Source organism: Carcharodon carcharias, chromosome 6 (genome assembly GCF_017639515.1).
Source record: "Carcharodon carcharias isolate sCarCar2 chromosome 6, sCarCar2.pri, whole genome shotgun sequence".
Lineage (NCBI taxonomy): Eukaryota > Metazoa > Chordata > Chondrichthyes > Lamniformes > Lamnidae > Carcharodon > Carcharodon carcharias.
Window position 1 is genome coordinate 163,188,019 of NC_054472.1, and position 16,852 is coordinate 163,204,870.

General features: G+C 41.9%; 1 protein-coding gene across 3 annotated transcripts in view; it reads right to left on the bottom strand.

The window, feature by feature from the left end:
* Positions 1 to 16,852, bottom strand: part of LOC121279382 (adhesion G protein-coupled receptor B1-like) — a 188,917-nt gene that overhangs the window by 23,602 nt on the left and 148,463 nt on the right. For all 3 annotated transcript variants that reach the window (XM_041190586.1, XM_041190585.1, XM_041190583.1), the window contains 3 exons: positions 13,585 to 13,656; positions 6,956 to 6,991; positions 6,748 to 6,852 (listed from right to left, as the gene is read on the bottom strand). In XM_041190586.1, coding sequence (XP_041046520.1) covers positions 6,748 to 6,852; positions 6,956 to 6,991; positions 13,585 to 13,656 — 213 coding nt within the window. The remainder of the gene's footprint in view (positions 1 to 6,747; positions 6,853 to 6,955; positions 6,992 to 13,584; positions 13,657 to 16,852) is intronic.

The following is a 16,852-nucleotide window of genomic DNA, read 5'->3' on the forward strand; positions in this document are numbered from 1 at the left end:
TTTTTTTTTTACTTTTAAAGTATGTTTGGAATGTAGTGAAATGTGGTGGCCATTTTGTTCACAGCAAAGCCCCCAAAAGAGCAAAAAAAGTGACCACATGGTGCCATTGATTGAGGAATAACTGATGGATAAAGATATTGGGAGAACTTGCCTGATCTTCTTCAAGTAGCTTAATGGGAACTTTTACATCCACCTGAGCAATAGGTTGTCAGACAACATGTCTAAAAGAATAGCACTACCAAAGTAGAGCACTAAAGTGTCAGGCAGAACCTACTGAAGCTCCCATGAGCAGGGGACAAGGTAGGCGGGGAACTTTTGAAAAAAAAATCATTCATGGGATGTGGGCATCACTGGCTAGGCCAGCATTTATTGCCCATGCCTTATTGTCCAGCAGATTTCCTTCCCTAAAGGACATTAGTGAACCAGATGGTTTTTTACAACAATTGGCAATGATTTCATGATCATCATCAGACTTTTAATTCCAGATTTTTATTGGGTTCAAATTCCACCATCTGCCATGGTGGGTTTCAAACCCAGGTCCCCACAGCATTACCCTGGGTCTCTGGAATACTGGTCCAGTGACAATATCACAATGCCACCAGCTCCCACGCGGGACGCTGAAACTCAGCTTCCTGACGGCGGTATGAATGTTGGGAATTAAGCTGGTGGTGGATTAAAGGCGGATCATGGTTCCTGATGGCAAGTGTCGGAACCTACGTTAACAATACATTAGCATGTCATACGTACTCATTAAAACACATGGGCCGGGGTTTTGTCAAGAGCGTGTCCTTACATCATAACCGGAACCGTATGCCAGTTCTGCTTTTTCTCTTTTTTGCCTTTTCCCACACGAGCATATCTAAAATTCTAAGTGCCAGCAGTGTATAAAGTACATTGATTTAGTGCCTGGGGAAGCTTTTTATAGGTGAAACCCACTGTCAGCTGACAACGCTGTACATATGGGCAGAGAACCTCCTGGTCAAACAAGGAGGCTCTGAATCATGGCCACAACTTTCCTGCCCAGTTCCATTGCCAGTAACTGAAGAATTGAGAGCACAAAGGTGCCATGGGTGTTTCTCAAAATTAAATTTCACCTGCAAATATTTCACGTTACATTAGTTTTACAATAATTCAAGTGTGCATTGTTATTATTTGTTGAGACTAGCTTAGTCAGAGAGCGAATTGTACTGGCACGCCTCATGGATGGCACATTTTGATGGTTACAGGGGAGTGTGAAACATTTTCTTCATTGTGGAAGAAACAATGTTGTGTTTTTTTGTTCACTCTTTATTGACTGTTTATGTTTGTGTCCAGTGTTGTACTCTGCGGGACACAGCTAAATTTGCAAGCTCAGCTGGACTTCCCTTCTCTATATTGTAAAGGGCATTGTCTGAGATCACTCTCAGCAAGGGGTAAGTGAAATGTTGTAGGTGGACTTAAAAATCCTATAAGAACTCTGCCAGCCAAAATCCTGAGATGGACACAGATTTGGACAGTACTTATGGTGCTCTTTAGGCCCCTTATTTTCTTATCTTGACTGACTGCTCCCACTACATTCAGGACACCAGGCCTTTCCCATTTCATTCTTCGATGCCCCTGACCTCACCCTCTGTCCTCCCCTGGATATCTCTTTCACTCCTCTGTGTCCCCGTCCCCACTCCAAAACCCCCCTCATCACTGACAGTCCTGAGCTTCCATGCAAGAGTCCATTCTCCTGCGCCCTTCCCTTGTGCCGTAGAGTTAAACAATGAAAACTGCTGACCTCACACACAACAGCACAAAGCCAACAGATGCAGACCACCTTTAAACGACCATGAACTGGATGAAATGAGATTCTTGTGCACCACTGAATTTATCTTGCAAATGGACTTTATTGAAAACTGTTTCACATTAATGAGCATTCACAACATGCAAACATATTACAAGTAGGAACCCGCCACAGGCCTGTGTAATGCTTAACATGCTGCAAACACGCCCCTGGCTTTATCTCTTCATCTCAACCCACCAGAGGGAAATGGATATTTCGCATCCTGCCTAAGTAAGTCATGTTTTCCATCCTTCTAGGCTCCTTGGTCACCCCTTTAAATTGTACCTTTGCAATTAAGTTGGGAGCAAACAATAAACAAGTTCACACAGGTTTATGACTCGTTAAAGGTGGCGTGCAACAGGCAAAGATAGTCTTCCGGGTGGATTTGGAGTGAGTAAGGACTGCTTTTCTTGCATAGGGAGCATTGTTGGGCCAGCGGGGAGGAGACTGAGCTGTTGCATTGAGCTCAGGTGATGGCTGTCCAGGGAAGTCGGGCATGGTTGTCTGAGGGAGGGAGGTCGGGTCATGGTAGCCCTAAAAAGGGTCATGGGGGACAAAAGGGAGCAGATGGATGACAGAGGGAAGGAAAACCTCTATGAAAGGCCGCACAAGCATTATAGAGTGGAGATCAATAGTGATTGAGGGCGGCTCAATGGCGAGGCTGGGAGAGTCAAAGGTAACAAGGGAAGGTCAAGAGTGATAGAGGGAGGATCAAAGATGACAGCTGCAAATCGAGGGTGACCATGAGCAGGTCAAGGGTGCCGGGGGGAAGCAGCTCAATGTTGCCAGGCGACAGCTCTAAGTTGACAAACAGTTGATCAAGGGTGATGGTGGGTGGCTCGAAGGTCACAGAAGGCATGTCTAGGGTGATGGAGGGAGGATCGAGGGAATCACAGAATCACACAGTGTAGAAGAGGCCCTTTGGCCCATTAAGTCTGCACCGACACGTGAGAAACACCTGACCTACCTACCTAATCCTATTTACCAGCACCTGGCCCATAGCCTTGAATGTTATAACGTGCCAAGTGCTCATCCAGGTACTTTTTAAAGGGTGTGAGGCAACACGCCTCCATCACCCTCCCAGGCAGCACATTCCAAACCGTCACCACCCTCTGGGTAAAAAAGTTTTTCCTCACATTCCCCCTAAGCCTCCTGCCCCTCACCTTGAACTTATGTCCCCTCGTGACTGACTCATCAACTAAGGAGAACAGCTGTTCCCTATCCACCCTGTCCATGCCCCTCATAATCTTGTACAACTTGATCAGGTTGCCCCTCAGTCTTCTCTGCTCCGACAAAAACAATCCAAGTCTATCCAACCTCTCTTCATAACTTAAATGTTTCATCCCAGGCAACATACTGGTGAATCTCCTCTGCACCCCCTCCAGTGCAAAGGTCAAAGGTGACTGAAGGTGGGTGCAGGGTGATGGCTTGCAGTTCCAGGGGTCTAAGAATTGCAGGTGGGGAGGGAGTGGCAGCAGTCCAAGTTCACAATCCTCCCCTCAGACAAACAAAACAATGTTGCTGTCTTGCAGGTATCTGTCCGGGTGCCGTTTAAATATGACGCACAACCTTCAACCACTCTGAAGTAACGGCAGGGTCAGCAACTTTCTGCCTGCCCTCGCCACCCAATTGGCCATGCCCTTTGACTGTGTATAGCTAATTGTCTGGCTGGTGCATGATGGCGCATGGCCAGCCGTCCTGCCTCTGAGTGCAAGTCCCGCTCACTTTCAACTGCACCATCAGGACACTCGCCGCTGTTACGAGATTCTGCCGTCAGCTTCGGTCCTGCATTAAAGTAAGTCTCTGCAGTGGAACTTGAACCCATGACCTTCTGATGCTGAAGTATGAATGCTATCACTGAGCCAAAGCTAATATGCCAGCTTCACACTGAGAATATGCTCAGCAGGGAATTAATTAGTTGGCTTTTGCATCAGCTCATAAATGCCAACAAAAATATTTGATTAAAATTATATTTTGAAGGAACTGCACAGCTCGTGACCGCTATGATCAGAGGACATTCTCAGCCAAGGCACAGGAGTAGAAGCCCTTCTCTCTAGTCAAAGTGATTTGACTCTCTCAACAATTGCTTGGTTGCTCAAACTTTCCTTCATTAATAAACCATTTAACACCATTCCTGTGTGACACCTGTTGGTGTAAATTATTCTCCACCTGCCTAGTAGATGGGTCTTATATTGTGGGTCAATCAAACATAATCCAGATCCTTTTGATGTCAATTGTTCTCGATTCTCCAGTCAGGTTGACTTAAAAAAAGACTTGCATTTAAATAGCACTTTTCATAACCACCAGACATCTCAAAGCACTTTACAGCCAACAAAGTATGAAAATACGAAATAGGAACAGAAGTAAGCCATTCGGCCCCTCCAGTCTGCTCCACCATTCAATAAGATCATGGCTGATCTGTTTGTGTTTCGAATTCCACTTTCCCATCTACCTCTGATAACCTTTGATCCCCTTGCCTAACAAGAATCTATCCATCTCTGCCTTAAAAATATTCAATGACCCCCGCCTCCACTGCCTTCATAGGCAGAGAGTTCCAAAGTAACACAATCCTTTGAGAGAAAAAATTTCTCCTCATCACTGTCTTCAAAGGGAAACCCCTGATTTTAAAACAGTGCCCTCAAGTTCTGGACTCACCCACAAGAGGAAATATCCTTTCCACATCCACTTTGTCGATATGTTCAGGATCTTATATACTTCAATTAAGCTCTTCTAAACTCCAGTGGAAACAAGCCCAGTCTGTCTGACCTTTCCCTCATAAGATAACCCATTCATTCCAGGTATCAATCTAGTAAACCTCCTCTGAACCACAGCAAACGCCTTTAAATCCTTCCTTGAATAAGGAGTCCAAAACTGCACACAATATTCGAGATGTGGTCTCATCAATACCCTCTTTAACTGAACATACTTACTTTTATGTTCCCTTCCTCTTGTAATAAAGGATAATATTCCGTTAGCCTCCTTAATTACTCACTGTACCTACATATTAACTTTTTGTGATGCATGTGCTAGAACACCTAGATCCCTCTGCACCTTGGAATTGTGCAGCCATTCTCCATTTAGGTAATACTCTGCTTTTTGCAAATTTTTCCTGCTAAAGTGAACAATTCACATTTTCCTACATTACACTCTATCTGCCAGGTTCTTGCCGACTCACTAAACCTATCTATATCCATCTGCAACCTCTTTACGTGCCCTTCACAACATACTTTCCTACTTATCTTTATGTCATTTGCAAATTTAGCGACCATGCCTTTGTTCCCCTCAGCTAAGTCACTGATTTCAATTTTAACAAGTTGAGACCTCAACACAGACCCCTATGGGGCTCCATGAGTCACAACCTGCCAATCAGAAAATGACCCGTTTATGCATATTCTCTGCTTTCTGCCAGCCAGCCAATCTTCTATCCATGCTAATATGATAGCCCATACACATGAGTTTTTTATTTTCTGCAATAATCTTTGATGTTGCAGCTTAACAAATGTCTTCTGGAAATCCAAGTACAGCACGTCTACAGGGCCCCTTTATCCACAGCACATGTCACTCCTTTGAATAACTCCAATAAATTGGTTAAACATTATTTCCCTTTCACAAAAAATGCTGACTCTTTCCGATGGCCTTGAGTTTCTCTAAGTGGCCAGCTATAACCTGCTTAACGATTTATTCTAACAACTTCCCCATGACGGATGTCAAGCTAACTGACCAATAGTTTCCTGTTTTCTGCATAGAGGGGTTATATTTACTGCTTTCCAGTCTGATGGAACCTTTCCAGAATCTAGCGAATTTTGGAAAATTAACACCAATGCATCTAGTAGCTCATTAGTCACTTCTTTTAAGACTCTAGGATGAAGTCCATCAGAAAACGGAGACTTGTCAGCCTGCAGCTCCATCAGTTTTGCTCAGTATTGCTTCCTTAGCGATTGTAATTTCACCAAGTTCCCTTCTCCCTTTCATTTCCTGATTTGCAGCTATTACTGGAATGTTTTTTGTATCCTCTATAGCAAAGATAGAAGCAAAATATTTGCTTATTTCATCCATCATTTCCTCATTATCTATTATTAACTCCCCAGTGTCACTCTTTAGAGGACCAACACTCACTTTACTTACTCTTATCCTTTTTAAATACCTGTAGAAGCTCTTGCTATCCGTTTATGAAGTGTGGCCATTGTTGTATCGTAGGAAACACGGCAGCTAATTTGCATTCAAACGGCAACCAGATAGTCTGTTTTTTATGATGCTGATTGATGGATAAACATTGGCCAGGACACTGGGGAGAACTCCCCTGTTCTTCCTTGAAATAGTGTCAAGGAGCCTCTTACATCCACCTGAGTAAGTAGATGGGGCTTTGGTTTAACATCTCATCCAAAGGACAGCAACTCTGACAGTGCAATGCTCCCGCAGCACTGCACTGGAGAGTCAGCCCTGAATTAAGCCAATTTAAACTGACATTCCCACTGAAATATAAAGCCTGATGATTTAAATGAGGATATGTGCAATGAATGTGACTTCAGGACCTTGTAAAAGTGGGTATCACTTAACAGGAAACTTAAGAAATGAAAAAAAGGTTTCAAATTAGTTCAGGTATCCAATTACATTTTTGGTTTTGAAGTGTTTTCCCAAACAAGTGGCCTTTAATTCAAGAGTTCATTTGAACTACCCAAACTTCTCATAGGTTTGGACTAGGTCACTGGAGAATAGCTGGGGAATCCTCATTCCCTCTCTCGTTGATGTAGCTTGTTACAACATTACTGAAACTGGTCAAAAGCAACACTGTGGTTTGGATTGGGGCCTCAAAAACTTAAGAGCAGCAATGAATTACAGCAACAATGTGAAGACAGGCAGGAGACTTCACTAGGCTTTTTGCCTTGTGGGCGCCCCAAAATGTAACTGAGTCCTTCTGGATTAAAAATACCCATTCTTACTTTGCTGTCTATTGTGGGAGATTCTCTATCTTTCTCAGCATGCTGAAGCTTCCTGTTTAGGTCCTGAAACATGTCTTGATGCCGTTTTCTTGTGTGCATTATTTTCTAGAGATAAAAACCAAAACATCAATGAAATGCAAATAAGATGCATCGGGGACAGAGTCAGGCATTTAATTAGTGAATCTGGCGGAGTAAAGAAAGGGCTTACCTCAAAATCTAACTCAGCATACCTAGATTTTCTTCTCTAGAAATAAAAAAAAGACAATTAGCAGCATCCGTTCAAAAATGAACATGAAATTGTGATGTAGATGTTAATGTAAACTTGTAATTTAATTTTATTTTACAGAACAATGTAGCATTTCATCATAATCATTAATGTACCCCATGTCCTCATTATCAGTTTAAAACTAAGTTGCGAGGGGCCAGGGGAATTCTGGACAGTGGGTTAGATGTTATTCTCTAACTTCTGGAACCCAAATAACATCAAGTCCAAGCTGATGGAATTGAAATGTTCTCTTTTTGCTGCCTGTTAAGGTATTAGGCTCAATCAGTTTAAGCAGTTTTAACTCCGTTGCTTAAGGGTATGAGCCACAGCACACAATTGCCCTGATACGGCAATCTCTTTCAGAACTGCCACAGGATGGCTGATGTGGGAAACTCAATAATGTTACATTGCTGCAGCAAGGGGCTGCTTTAATGAGGTTAGGACTGGGATACTTTGTTGGTACAGAACTTGACTCGCATCTAATTGTGTTAGACTTAACCTGGAAATGTTTCATGCTGACACTGAATGCCTGAAATGGAAAATTTTGAATTAACTTCCTTGACAAACACAGAAAACAGAAATGTTCAAACGTGAAGGGTTATTGAAGTACTCCTTCTTAAAATGAGAAAACATTACAAACACTTTTCATTTGTTCACAGCCACATAACAAAGACATAAATCATTCTGAAATGCATGTTGTACCCTATGCAGCAGATGCCACTCTGAGAATAATGCCGCTCCCACACAAAAACTTTAGCCAAACACTTACTCATGAAGATAGTGCTTAGCTGCAACCACTTTGGGTCAAAACACATTGATAGATGTTAAAAGGACTTCATTATGTCACCCAGATCAGGGTTTGGACTGGGGAGAAAACAGTACTGTAAGGCAGCTAGCATGGTTTCAAAATGGCATTAGGGGTAATGAATAGGAATGCTCCAACATTATCAATTTACCTTTGTTCATTGCTTCTTACAGTTTGACACAATCAGGCTAACGGGCTTAAATTCTGCTTGGTGATTCACTGACAGAAATCCATTTCACTGGATCAAGGGGGAAACTCTAGTTATATCAGGATTGCTTATATGCTTGTCTGATACTCACTGACCAAAGTTACACCTGCAATTACAGAAATTTTTGAATGTAAAGCAATAAATAATCAAACTATGGTGGAAATTTTTATTTGTGTTGTTTCCAGCATGCTTATCAGGTTGACAATATGAGAGAGCTGAATATACTGTAATTAATTCCAATACAGAGCAAAGGAGTGCTGAAACTGGACTTATACTTCACCTCACATAAATGAATATAGCATTAATACATTCTTCAAAGATTCAGGTATAATTATGGGTAATTGTGCCTATCATTCTCACAATTTAATGTTTGAACTTTACAATCAGGTTTCCCTTGTAGATGACACCCTACGTGACTGTAGCTGTGGTACACCATCCCTCTTCACCCCTCTCGGCCTTTCAGCCACCTTTAACATGGTTGATCATACCATCCTCCTCCAGCTTCTCTTGTTCATTATCCAGCTGGGTAGGACTCCCTTGCTCAATTCCACATTTTACCAATCTGGATATAATCAGAGAATTCCCTCTTAAGGGTTCATTTTCTCTACCCTGAACCAAAGGTCCTCAAGGATCCTTCCTTAGCCTTTTCCAATTTTTCATCTTGACATCATCTGAAAACATGAAGCCAAGTTCCACGTGTAGATTGATGACACATAACTCTACCTCACCACCTCTACCTCTGACCACTCCACTGCCTGTGTTATTGAGGCTGCTTATCTAACTGACATTGAGTCTTGAATGAGCTGCAATTTCCTCAAATTAAATACTCAGAAGACCAAAGCCATTGACTTTGGCCATCACTACTAGATTAATTCCCCTGGCTCTGATTTCATCCACCTCCCTGGCCAATGTCTAAAGGTGAACAAGACTATTTGCAAACTTAGCATCCTATTTGAATCTGAGTTGAGCTTCTGATTCAATACATTCTCTCCATCACAACTCAGCCTATTTCCACCTCTGTAGCATCACCCATCTCAGCCCCTGCCTCAGCTTATCTTCTGTTGAAAGCATGATCTACTCTTTTGTTATCTCCTGATACAACTATTCCAATGCTCTCCTGACCAGCCTCGCATCTTCACAAACCTTCATAAGCCTCCATCAAGTTGATTCCAATTAAAATTCTGCAGCACATTTTTTTAGCCCACACCATGTTCCCTTCATCTATCACTCCTGTGCTCACTGACTTACACTGGTACCTAGTTCACCAATGGCTCAATGTTAGATTTGAATGCACATGTTCAGATTTCTCCATGACTTTATCCATCCATATCTCTGTTACCTCCTCCAACCATACAACTCTCCTGGAACCTTCTCCAGCTCTGGACTCTTCTGTATCTCCACTCCCTTCGCCCCACCACTGGTGGCCAAGATTCCATTTGGCTAGGCCTCAAGCTCTGTAATTCTTTCCCTAAACTCCTCAGTCTCTCTACCTCTCTCTCCCCTTCTTTAAGGACCTCCTTGAAATAAACTTTTAAATGGGTAATCTAATTTTAAATGACCTTTCCTAATATCTCCTTTTTTGGCTCGGCATCGTTATTGTATAATTACAGTCCTTTAAAGCGCCTTGTGATGCTTTCCTATATTAATGGTGCTATTTAAATGCAAGTTGTTGTTATAATAGGAGCCAAGCTTAGGTTCATTGGGAATTTAAACTAATTCCTATTTCAGGGAATGGTCACTCAAACTAAAGATGTGTTTTGTCACAGAGAATTTCCAGCACTGTGTGAAACGCAGATCGGTCTGTACTTGAAAGAATTACTGCAACCTAAACACAAACCTTTCATCAGAATAATGATGAAAAGTTCCATCTGAAATATTAACTTATCTGGATTACCTAATTTGCACTTCCAACAGTTTTTGTTATTATTCAAAAGTGAGGCAGGGGATAGCATTAACTGTGAATTCAGTAAGAATGATACCATTAATTAAAGAAAGAGTGTGACACCTATGGCAAGTAGATCAGTGGGAGAGTTATCTGTGTGCATTGCCTTAGAACAAATAGGATTATAATAAAATTAGAATCATGGAGAGAGAATAGTCATATGGACATGTTAAGCACACTGGCATCACAAGCAGTCATTTATGAACTGCTCTTTCATAACATGCTCGTAATTTTGCTGGAGGTTTTTCTGAACATATTCACAATGCTGTTGTACATGGTGCCTCAGTAAATCTTTCAATTGAGGTGTTTCAGTAGAACGTTAAGCTTTGTGCTGTTTCTTCAGGGTTTCCACCAATCTTTCGCCAAGGTTATGGTGGAAGATTGGAGAATCGCCACAGAAATTTTACACCATGAAGTCAGATAGGGTTCATTCTTAACTCAAATTTTAAGCTAGGTGACACTTAGATTGTTCACTCCTGAGAGGAGGTGACCAAAAAAGGATATTGTAGAGTCATATGTAAGAATCCTGGGAAATCGCTACTTCAAGCTTTCTTCCTATTGAACAAGAATTAGCTCAGATACTGCACTTCTTTAATTTGGTATACTGAATATATTTTTAAACCTGTTTGTAATGCACCCTGGTTATTAGCAGCTGAGAGGTGACTTGATGGGAATGGTGGTTTGGGCCTTCATCAACCAAATGTTTTATTGGCCCGAAAGATGTAGAAGAGGTCAATTGGTCAAAAAAAGACTCTTCAGCAGTAATCCAGCGAAGTGTGAAAACAGACAACTTGTAGTGAATGAAAAGGGAGATGTACAGCTCCCAGAAGCCCAAATAGAGGACAGGGAAAACAACAGTGTCCAGAATTCTAGACAGAACACAATCAAAAGAAATTCATTGACTATAAAGTGTTTGCTTTGGGACCTCCTGAGGTTCTGAAAGATGGGATATAAATGCAAGTTTTTTCATATATATCTTTCACAGGTCACAATACCACTTAATTTGGTATTAAACCTTGTTTGGGTTCTTCCTCTTCCTATGCCCACACTACTTAAATAACTAGAAAACAGGTTTTAACACAGATAGCTGTGGCACACCACTAACTATTTCATTAAACAAAAATCAATTTATCCTTCCTCTCTATCTTCTGTCCCTTGGTTCTTATGTTTATGCCCTTTAATATCATGTGCCTTAAATTTTGATTTACTGACACTTTATCACATAGCTCTGAAAAATCCATGTAACTAACCAAAATTTCAATGACCTATGTGATTTCAGGTTGCCAAGGTCTCAATGGCAGGAATCTTTTGCCATCCCCGTGGCATATTTGATAGAGAAGGGGGCATTTAGTTGGGTGGTAAGGTTGGTTGTGTGATAAGATGACTGTGTACCGACTGCTGAACCATAGTTGTCAAATGCAAGGAATTACAGAAGAATATGAACAGGTTAGTACTGTGAGTCAATAATTGCCAGACAATCTTCAATGTCATAAGAATAAAAAAAGCAGAATAAATTTTGAAAGCTGAGAAAGTTGTACGTGAGTGTGTGCTTGTACAAGGAACACAGAGAATCACCATGCACGTGCAGCAAGCAATTAAGAAGGCAAATGGCATGTTAACCTTAATAGCAAGAATAATGAAGTCTTGTTACAATTGTACAGGGTTTTGATGAGATCGCATCTGGAATATTGTGTGCAATTTTGGTCTGTGAGGTCTACTCCTGCTCCTATTTCTTGCGTTCTTGTGTATGTGGACATTGTTGAGAAAAGAACAGTGAATGAACATTTACCCTAAACACAAGGCTCTGAAAATTTGACATTGGAGTAGAGGAACAAAGAGGTATTTATGTGCACAGGTATGGGCGTGCAGGTAGGAGCTGGGATTCTGAATGTCATGCAAAAGAGGATTGAACGCAAAAAATCCAATATTGAATTTGTACATGGCATTGGTTAAACTATATTTGAAATAGTCATTTGATAGTACAGAGCTTGAGTATTGCTGAAAAAAGAGACAAGTCGAAACTTTTCGTCTTGCTCTTATCAGGACATTTCGCAAGAACTCCAATGCGAGGAGAAACAACAATTTATATTGTATGAGAAGAGAGTGCGGATTGGTTGGCAAGTGTGATTGGTAGAGGTGCAGTCATGGAGAGTACACCAATTGATGGTGACTGCCAGTTAACTGCCAAGCATTGTTCAAAATTTAAACCAGGCAGCTTGACCCTGATGGGTCAAGGCATTGCCCTGAGGAGCGTGTCAGCGAATGACTGGCACTATTTTGTGCAGCTGAAACAGGCGCAATGTGTGTACATGTTCTTTCTGTCTGCAAAGAACTGGGCCAATCAGTAATAAAAGAGTATAAACTCTAAACGTTCACTAGAAAATTGAAGTGAAAAGTTAAAAGATTTTACAATCCATAATGGGGGACTATTTGAATATGAATGCTTTACTACAAGTGGCTGTTTAGGTGCAAATCGTATCATTTAAACCAGAATTGGATAAATTTTTGGAAAGGAGAAATATAGAAGGATTTAAGGCAAAGGCAGGTAAATAGGATAGAAGCAGACTGTTCCACTTGGAGAGCCAACGTTAACGCCAACACAGTTGAGGTCAGGTGAATGGCTTCCTGCCAGTTGCAATTTCCATCATTTTAAATATGAGAGTAGCACCTCAGGACTACAAGTTAGTGATTATCATCATATTCAAAGAAGGACTGTAGTGTGAAGCAGGGAATCATTTGCAAGTTAACCTAACATTAATGATGGGGAAACTGCTCCAGTGCATTTTGTAGGACATTAATAGCGTTCATCTCAACGACACAATAGCTATTAAGAAATATGGCGCAGTCAGCATGATTTTAGATGCAATAGGTCATGCCTCATAAATTGACGGAAGTTCTTTGAGGAGGAACTTAATTATACGGTGAGTTGTTCAGTTCATGTAATTTCATTTACATTTTTAGAAAGCACCTGATAAAGTCCAACATATAAAAGGTCTTTAGCAATTAACTAACTGTACTGAAACTGGCTTGGGAATAGGGAGCAAAAGGTAATAAATGGAATAAGCTCTACCGGGTTGGGGTGGGGTGGGGGGGGAATTAATAGTCTAATTTCATGGGGTGTGTTCTAGGTCCCTTAATGCTCATACTATTCATAAATGAGACGCAGGAGGAATTCTGTTGCAATATAAAATTTGATAATGACACAAAAGTATATAGGTAATCAGAATGATTTGTAGCCTTTAAAGACATCTGGATACACTAAGTGAATGGGTAAGGGATGACAAATTGTTTTTCATTTAGACAAGGATAAGAAAACGAACATAAATATGAAACAACATGTACACAGTGGGGTGTCAGATCTGTAAAACTCATGACTGAACAGCACATTTAGGGTAATTTTGTTCATTCTGCTCCCAGTGTGAAGCATTGCCTGCTGGGACTACATAGCAGGAAGCTGGGCATCTGCAAAGTTTTCTGCCAATCAATTTTAATGGGCAGTAAATCATGTATGCCCAAATTCCCAATATGAGCTTCCAACAAAATTAAACTCCACACTAAGGGCACAACTTCATAAAATCAGCCCTTTAGACGACTGTGTACAATTTTTATTATCCTACCTTCAACGGTACACTGACACATTGGAGAGAGTTCAGGGAGGCGCGACTAGGATTATTCTGGGACTTAGGGCTCTAAAGATTATAAAAGACACAAAGAACTTAACTTATTTTCACTGAAGCAAAGATGATTCAGGGACACACAGACAGAAACAGGTTATTCAACTTAGATTTCAACCTCGGAATCAGAGGACAGAAGTACAAATTAGCCAAGTGCTCAACAAGAGTAGAGATTAGAAGATATTTTCCCCACAGAGATATTAATTAGGTTAGACAGAATCTATGATAGAACAAAATCTACAGGGTCAATAAAGGGAATAGGCTAAATTGACCAAATAGCCTTTTTGGATTCCATACTTATATTCTTCCGAGACCTGAAAGTGATACTGAGGGAAACTAACATGCAAAAATGTATTAAAAATCTGGGTGAGTTCCTGCTCCTCACAGTTATCAAGTGTTAACACTGATTACTTTGTTAATGGGGCAGAGGGACAGGGAAAATAAACATAATGCATCTCCAGGTGAAGGCTGACTCTGAAATTACAAAACTTAAATTCAATTCAAAAAAACAAAAATACCTGGAAAAACTCAGCAGGTCTGGCAGCATCTGCGGAGAGGAACACGGTTAACGTTTCAAGTCCGAATGACCCTTCAGTTCTGTTCAAGGGTTATTCGGACTTAAAACATTAACTGTATTCCTCTCCACAGATGCTGCCAGACCTGCTGAGTTTTTCCAGGTATTTTTGTTTTTGTTTTGGATTTCCAGCATCTGCAGTTTTTTGCTTTTATCTTAAATTCAATTCAAACTGATTGGTCGACTGTAAATCTATGGGCAAAATGTTAGGAAAATCCCATTTGAAATGACAGCGCCTCATGTGCAGCCTATCCAAAAATCATGAATGTACTGCTTATGATTTTCCGATTTAAGACCTCACTACTGGCAAGACCTTAGAAACTCTGCCTTATTAACGTGGTTGTTTTGTTTTCTTTAAAAAAAGATGTCTTCTATAAATATCTATTTCAATGCCAAATCCTCATTTTGGATGCTTCCCCTTCAAATATGAATCAGCACTGTTTGCATTTGTGTCCTGCTCTTTAATTTTACAAAAATATATTTTTTGAAGGCCTTTTAATTTGGTCTCTCACTCAAGTGGTTACTAGTCATGTGTAAATCCAGAAAGCATGTGTCGGAAATTCCGTTGTTGTGGCAGTTTAGCTATTTCCAATCCTGTCCTTGCCCAACATGCATACACTTACACTTTTCACCAAAGGACACTGGATATGCCATAGCCCAGGGGCACAAAGGCCAATTTGCAGTGTTCCAGCTACTGCAAAGGCTGAAATCAGCTCAGCGCTGGCCAAAAGTCAAACCTGTTTGTTGGTAATGTTGTGCAGGGGCTCACCCACAACATCAGTGGAAACCCAGGATACTTGGCCACTTCCTTGGATATTTTTCCTGATTTCTTGTTGAAATTCTGCCAAAGTTGTGGGCAAACTCCCCTGGAAATTCCACCCCGGACGTCTGGGTCTGTTTGGTTCAGCTCCATGCAGTCTTTACTAAAATCAGGAAGGTCCTCCAGTTCCTTTTAACTTTGAGTTTGAACTCCTGTGCAGGTTGGTGAGTACATCTCTAAGTTTAATGAAACATAAACTAACTGCTTCCCTCAGGCATGCTGCTTCCAATGCAACAAGATGGCTTTTTAAAGATCAAAAATATAGACCTACTGTCTTCTGGAGTGATTTAGATTATTTTTTGATTCTGATTACAACTCTTCATCATATGACTCCAAATCCTCCTTTCATCCTCGAGGCTGGTAGAGGGAGTCGGAAAAATTCCTGGCTCTGCCCATCTGCTCCGGGTCCCCAGAACATTACCCTGGGTCTCTGGATTACCAGTTCATTGACAATAGCACTACGCCACTGCCTCCCCGGTTTCGCAGGGGAATGCGTACCTGGGAGGTACCCCAGAAGATGTGCTGGGGCACCCCCCTTGAAGTCTCCATGCAAGAATTGCATGGGAATTGTCCAGGAAGTTCAAACTTCCGATGGGCAATTAGCCTGCACTGGGAACCATCCGATACTCCAATTTAAATCAGAGACTTCTGACGGTTCCCATTCTCTTAGCAGGATAATTGCCAAGGAAAATTTAGAAGAATTAAAAGCATTTCCAACTCCTGGTAACTACACTACTGAACCCACACCCCCAAGCCCCAACTGGACTAACCCCCTAATTATCCTCCCACACCCTTAACGTCCCCCATCCCCCAACTACTCTCCACCTTCCTAACCAACCTAATCCCGACCATCCCTCCACCCGGCTGCCCGCCGACTACACCCTCACCATCCAGACAACCCTTCTGACACCCCCCCCCACTCCCCGACTACACCGTCAGCCCAACTACCTCATGACCACCTGACACCCTGACGCTTCCTACCCCCTGGCCCATCCTACAACCCCAAACTCATGCTAGCCCCCCAACCAATCATACACCTGCAGCTGACCAGCTGACCCGACCCATCCTATCCCCCCCCGACTCATGTTACGCTCCCCCCAACCTAATCTGTCACTCACTTACCTTACACACTTATTTTCTCCCTGGCGCTTCAAAGTGGCTGGGATCTTTAAACTTACCTGCTTTACGGCAGCTTGGGCTGCCCCAAACTGAAGTGCTGCAAGCTAGTAAAAGAGTCAATCATCTAGCCCTTTAAAGTTTCAAAAGCCACAAACCACAAATCCTTAAAGCCAATTAACTTGTGTCAACAAACAATGGTGTAGAACTTCCGATCTCCAGGAAGGGGGAGGGTGGCTTCGTACCTGGAAGTACCTCAGAAGATGTGTTTCTTCCCCTAATGCTGCTGCCCCAAAATGATGAATCCCAGGAACTGGTATACTTTTTTCTCACCAGGCTGGAGTCACAAGGTCGGGCAAGGAAGGTGCAGCTCCCAAATAAGGTAGGTGAAAAGGAGCAGAGTGGCAACTGTGCTTGCCATACCTTGGAAATTCTGGCTGATTGTGAAACTGACAGCAAAGATTCAAGAGCACGAGCTGTCAATCAAACAATTCTTCATCTGGGGAGTGGTTGTTCTAGTATTCTAATAGTGTCTGGGCTCTCAGCCAAGCATACATAATGAGGTGGCATGAGGGGTGGGTGGAGGGCAGAGCTTGGCTTAGGGGACCTGAAAGAGTGGGTGGAAGGGTAGAACTTGCCACTTGAGGTGGTATGATACATAGGGGACAGGTGGAAGGGCAGAGCTTGGCATAGGGGACAAG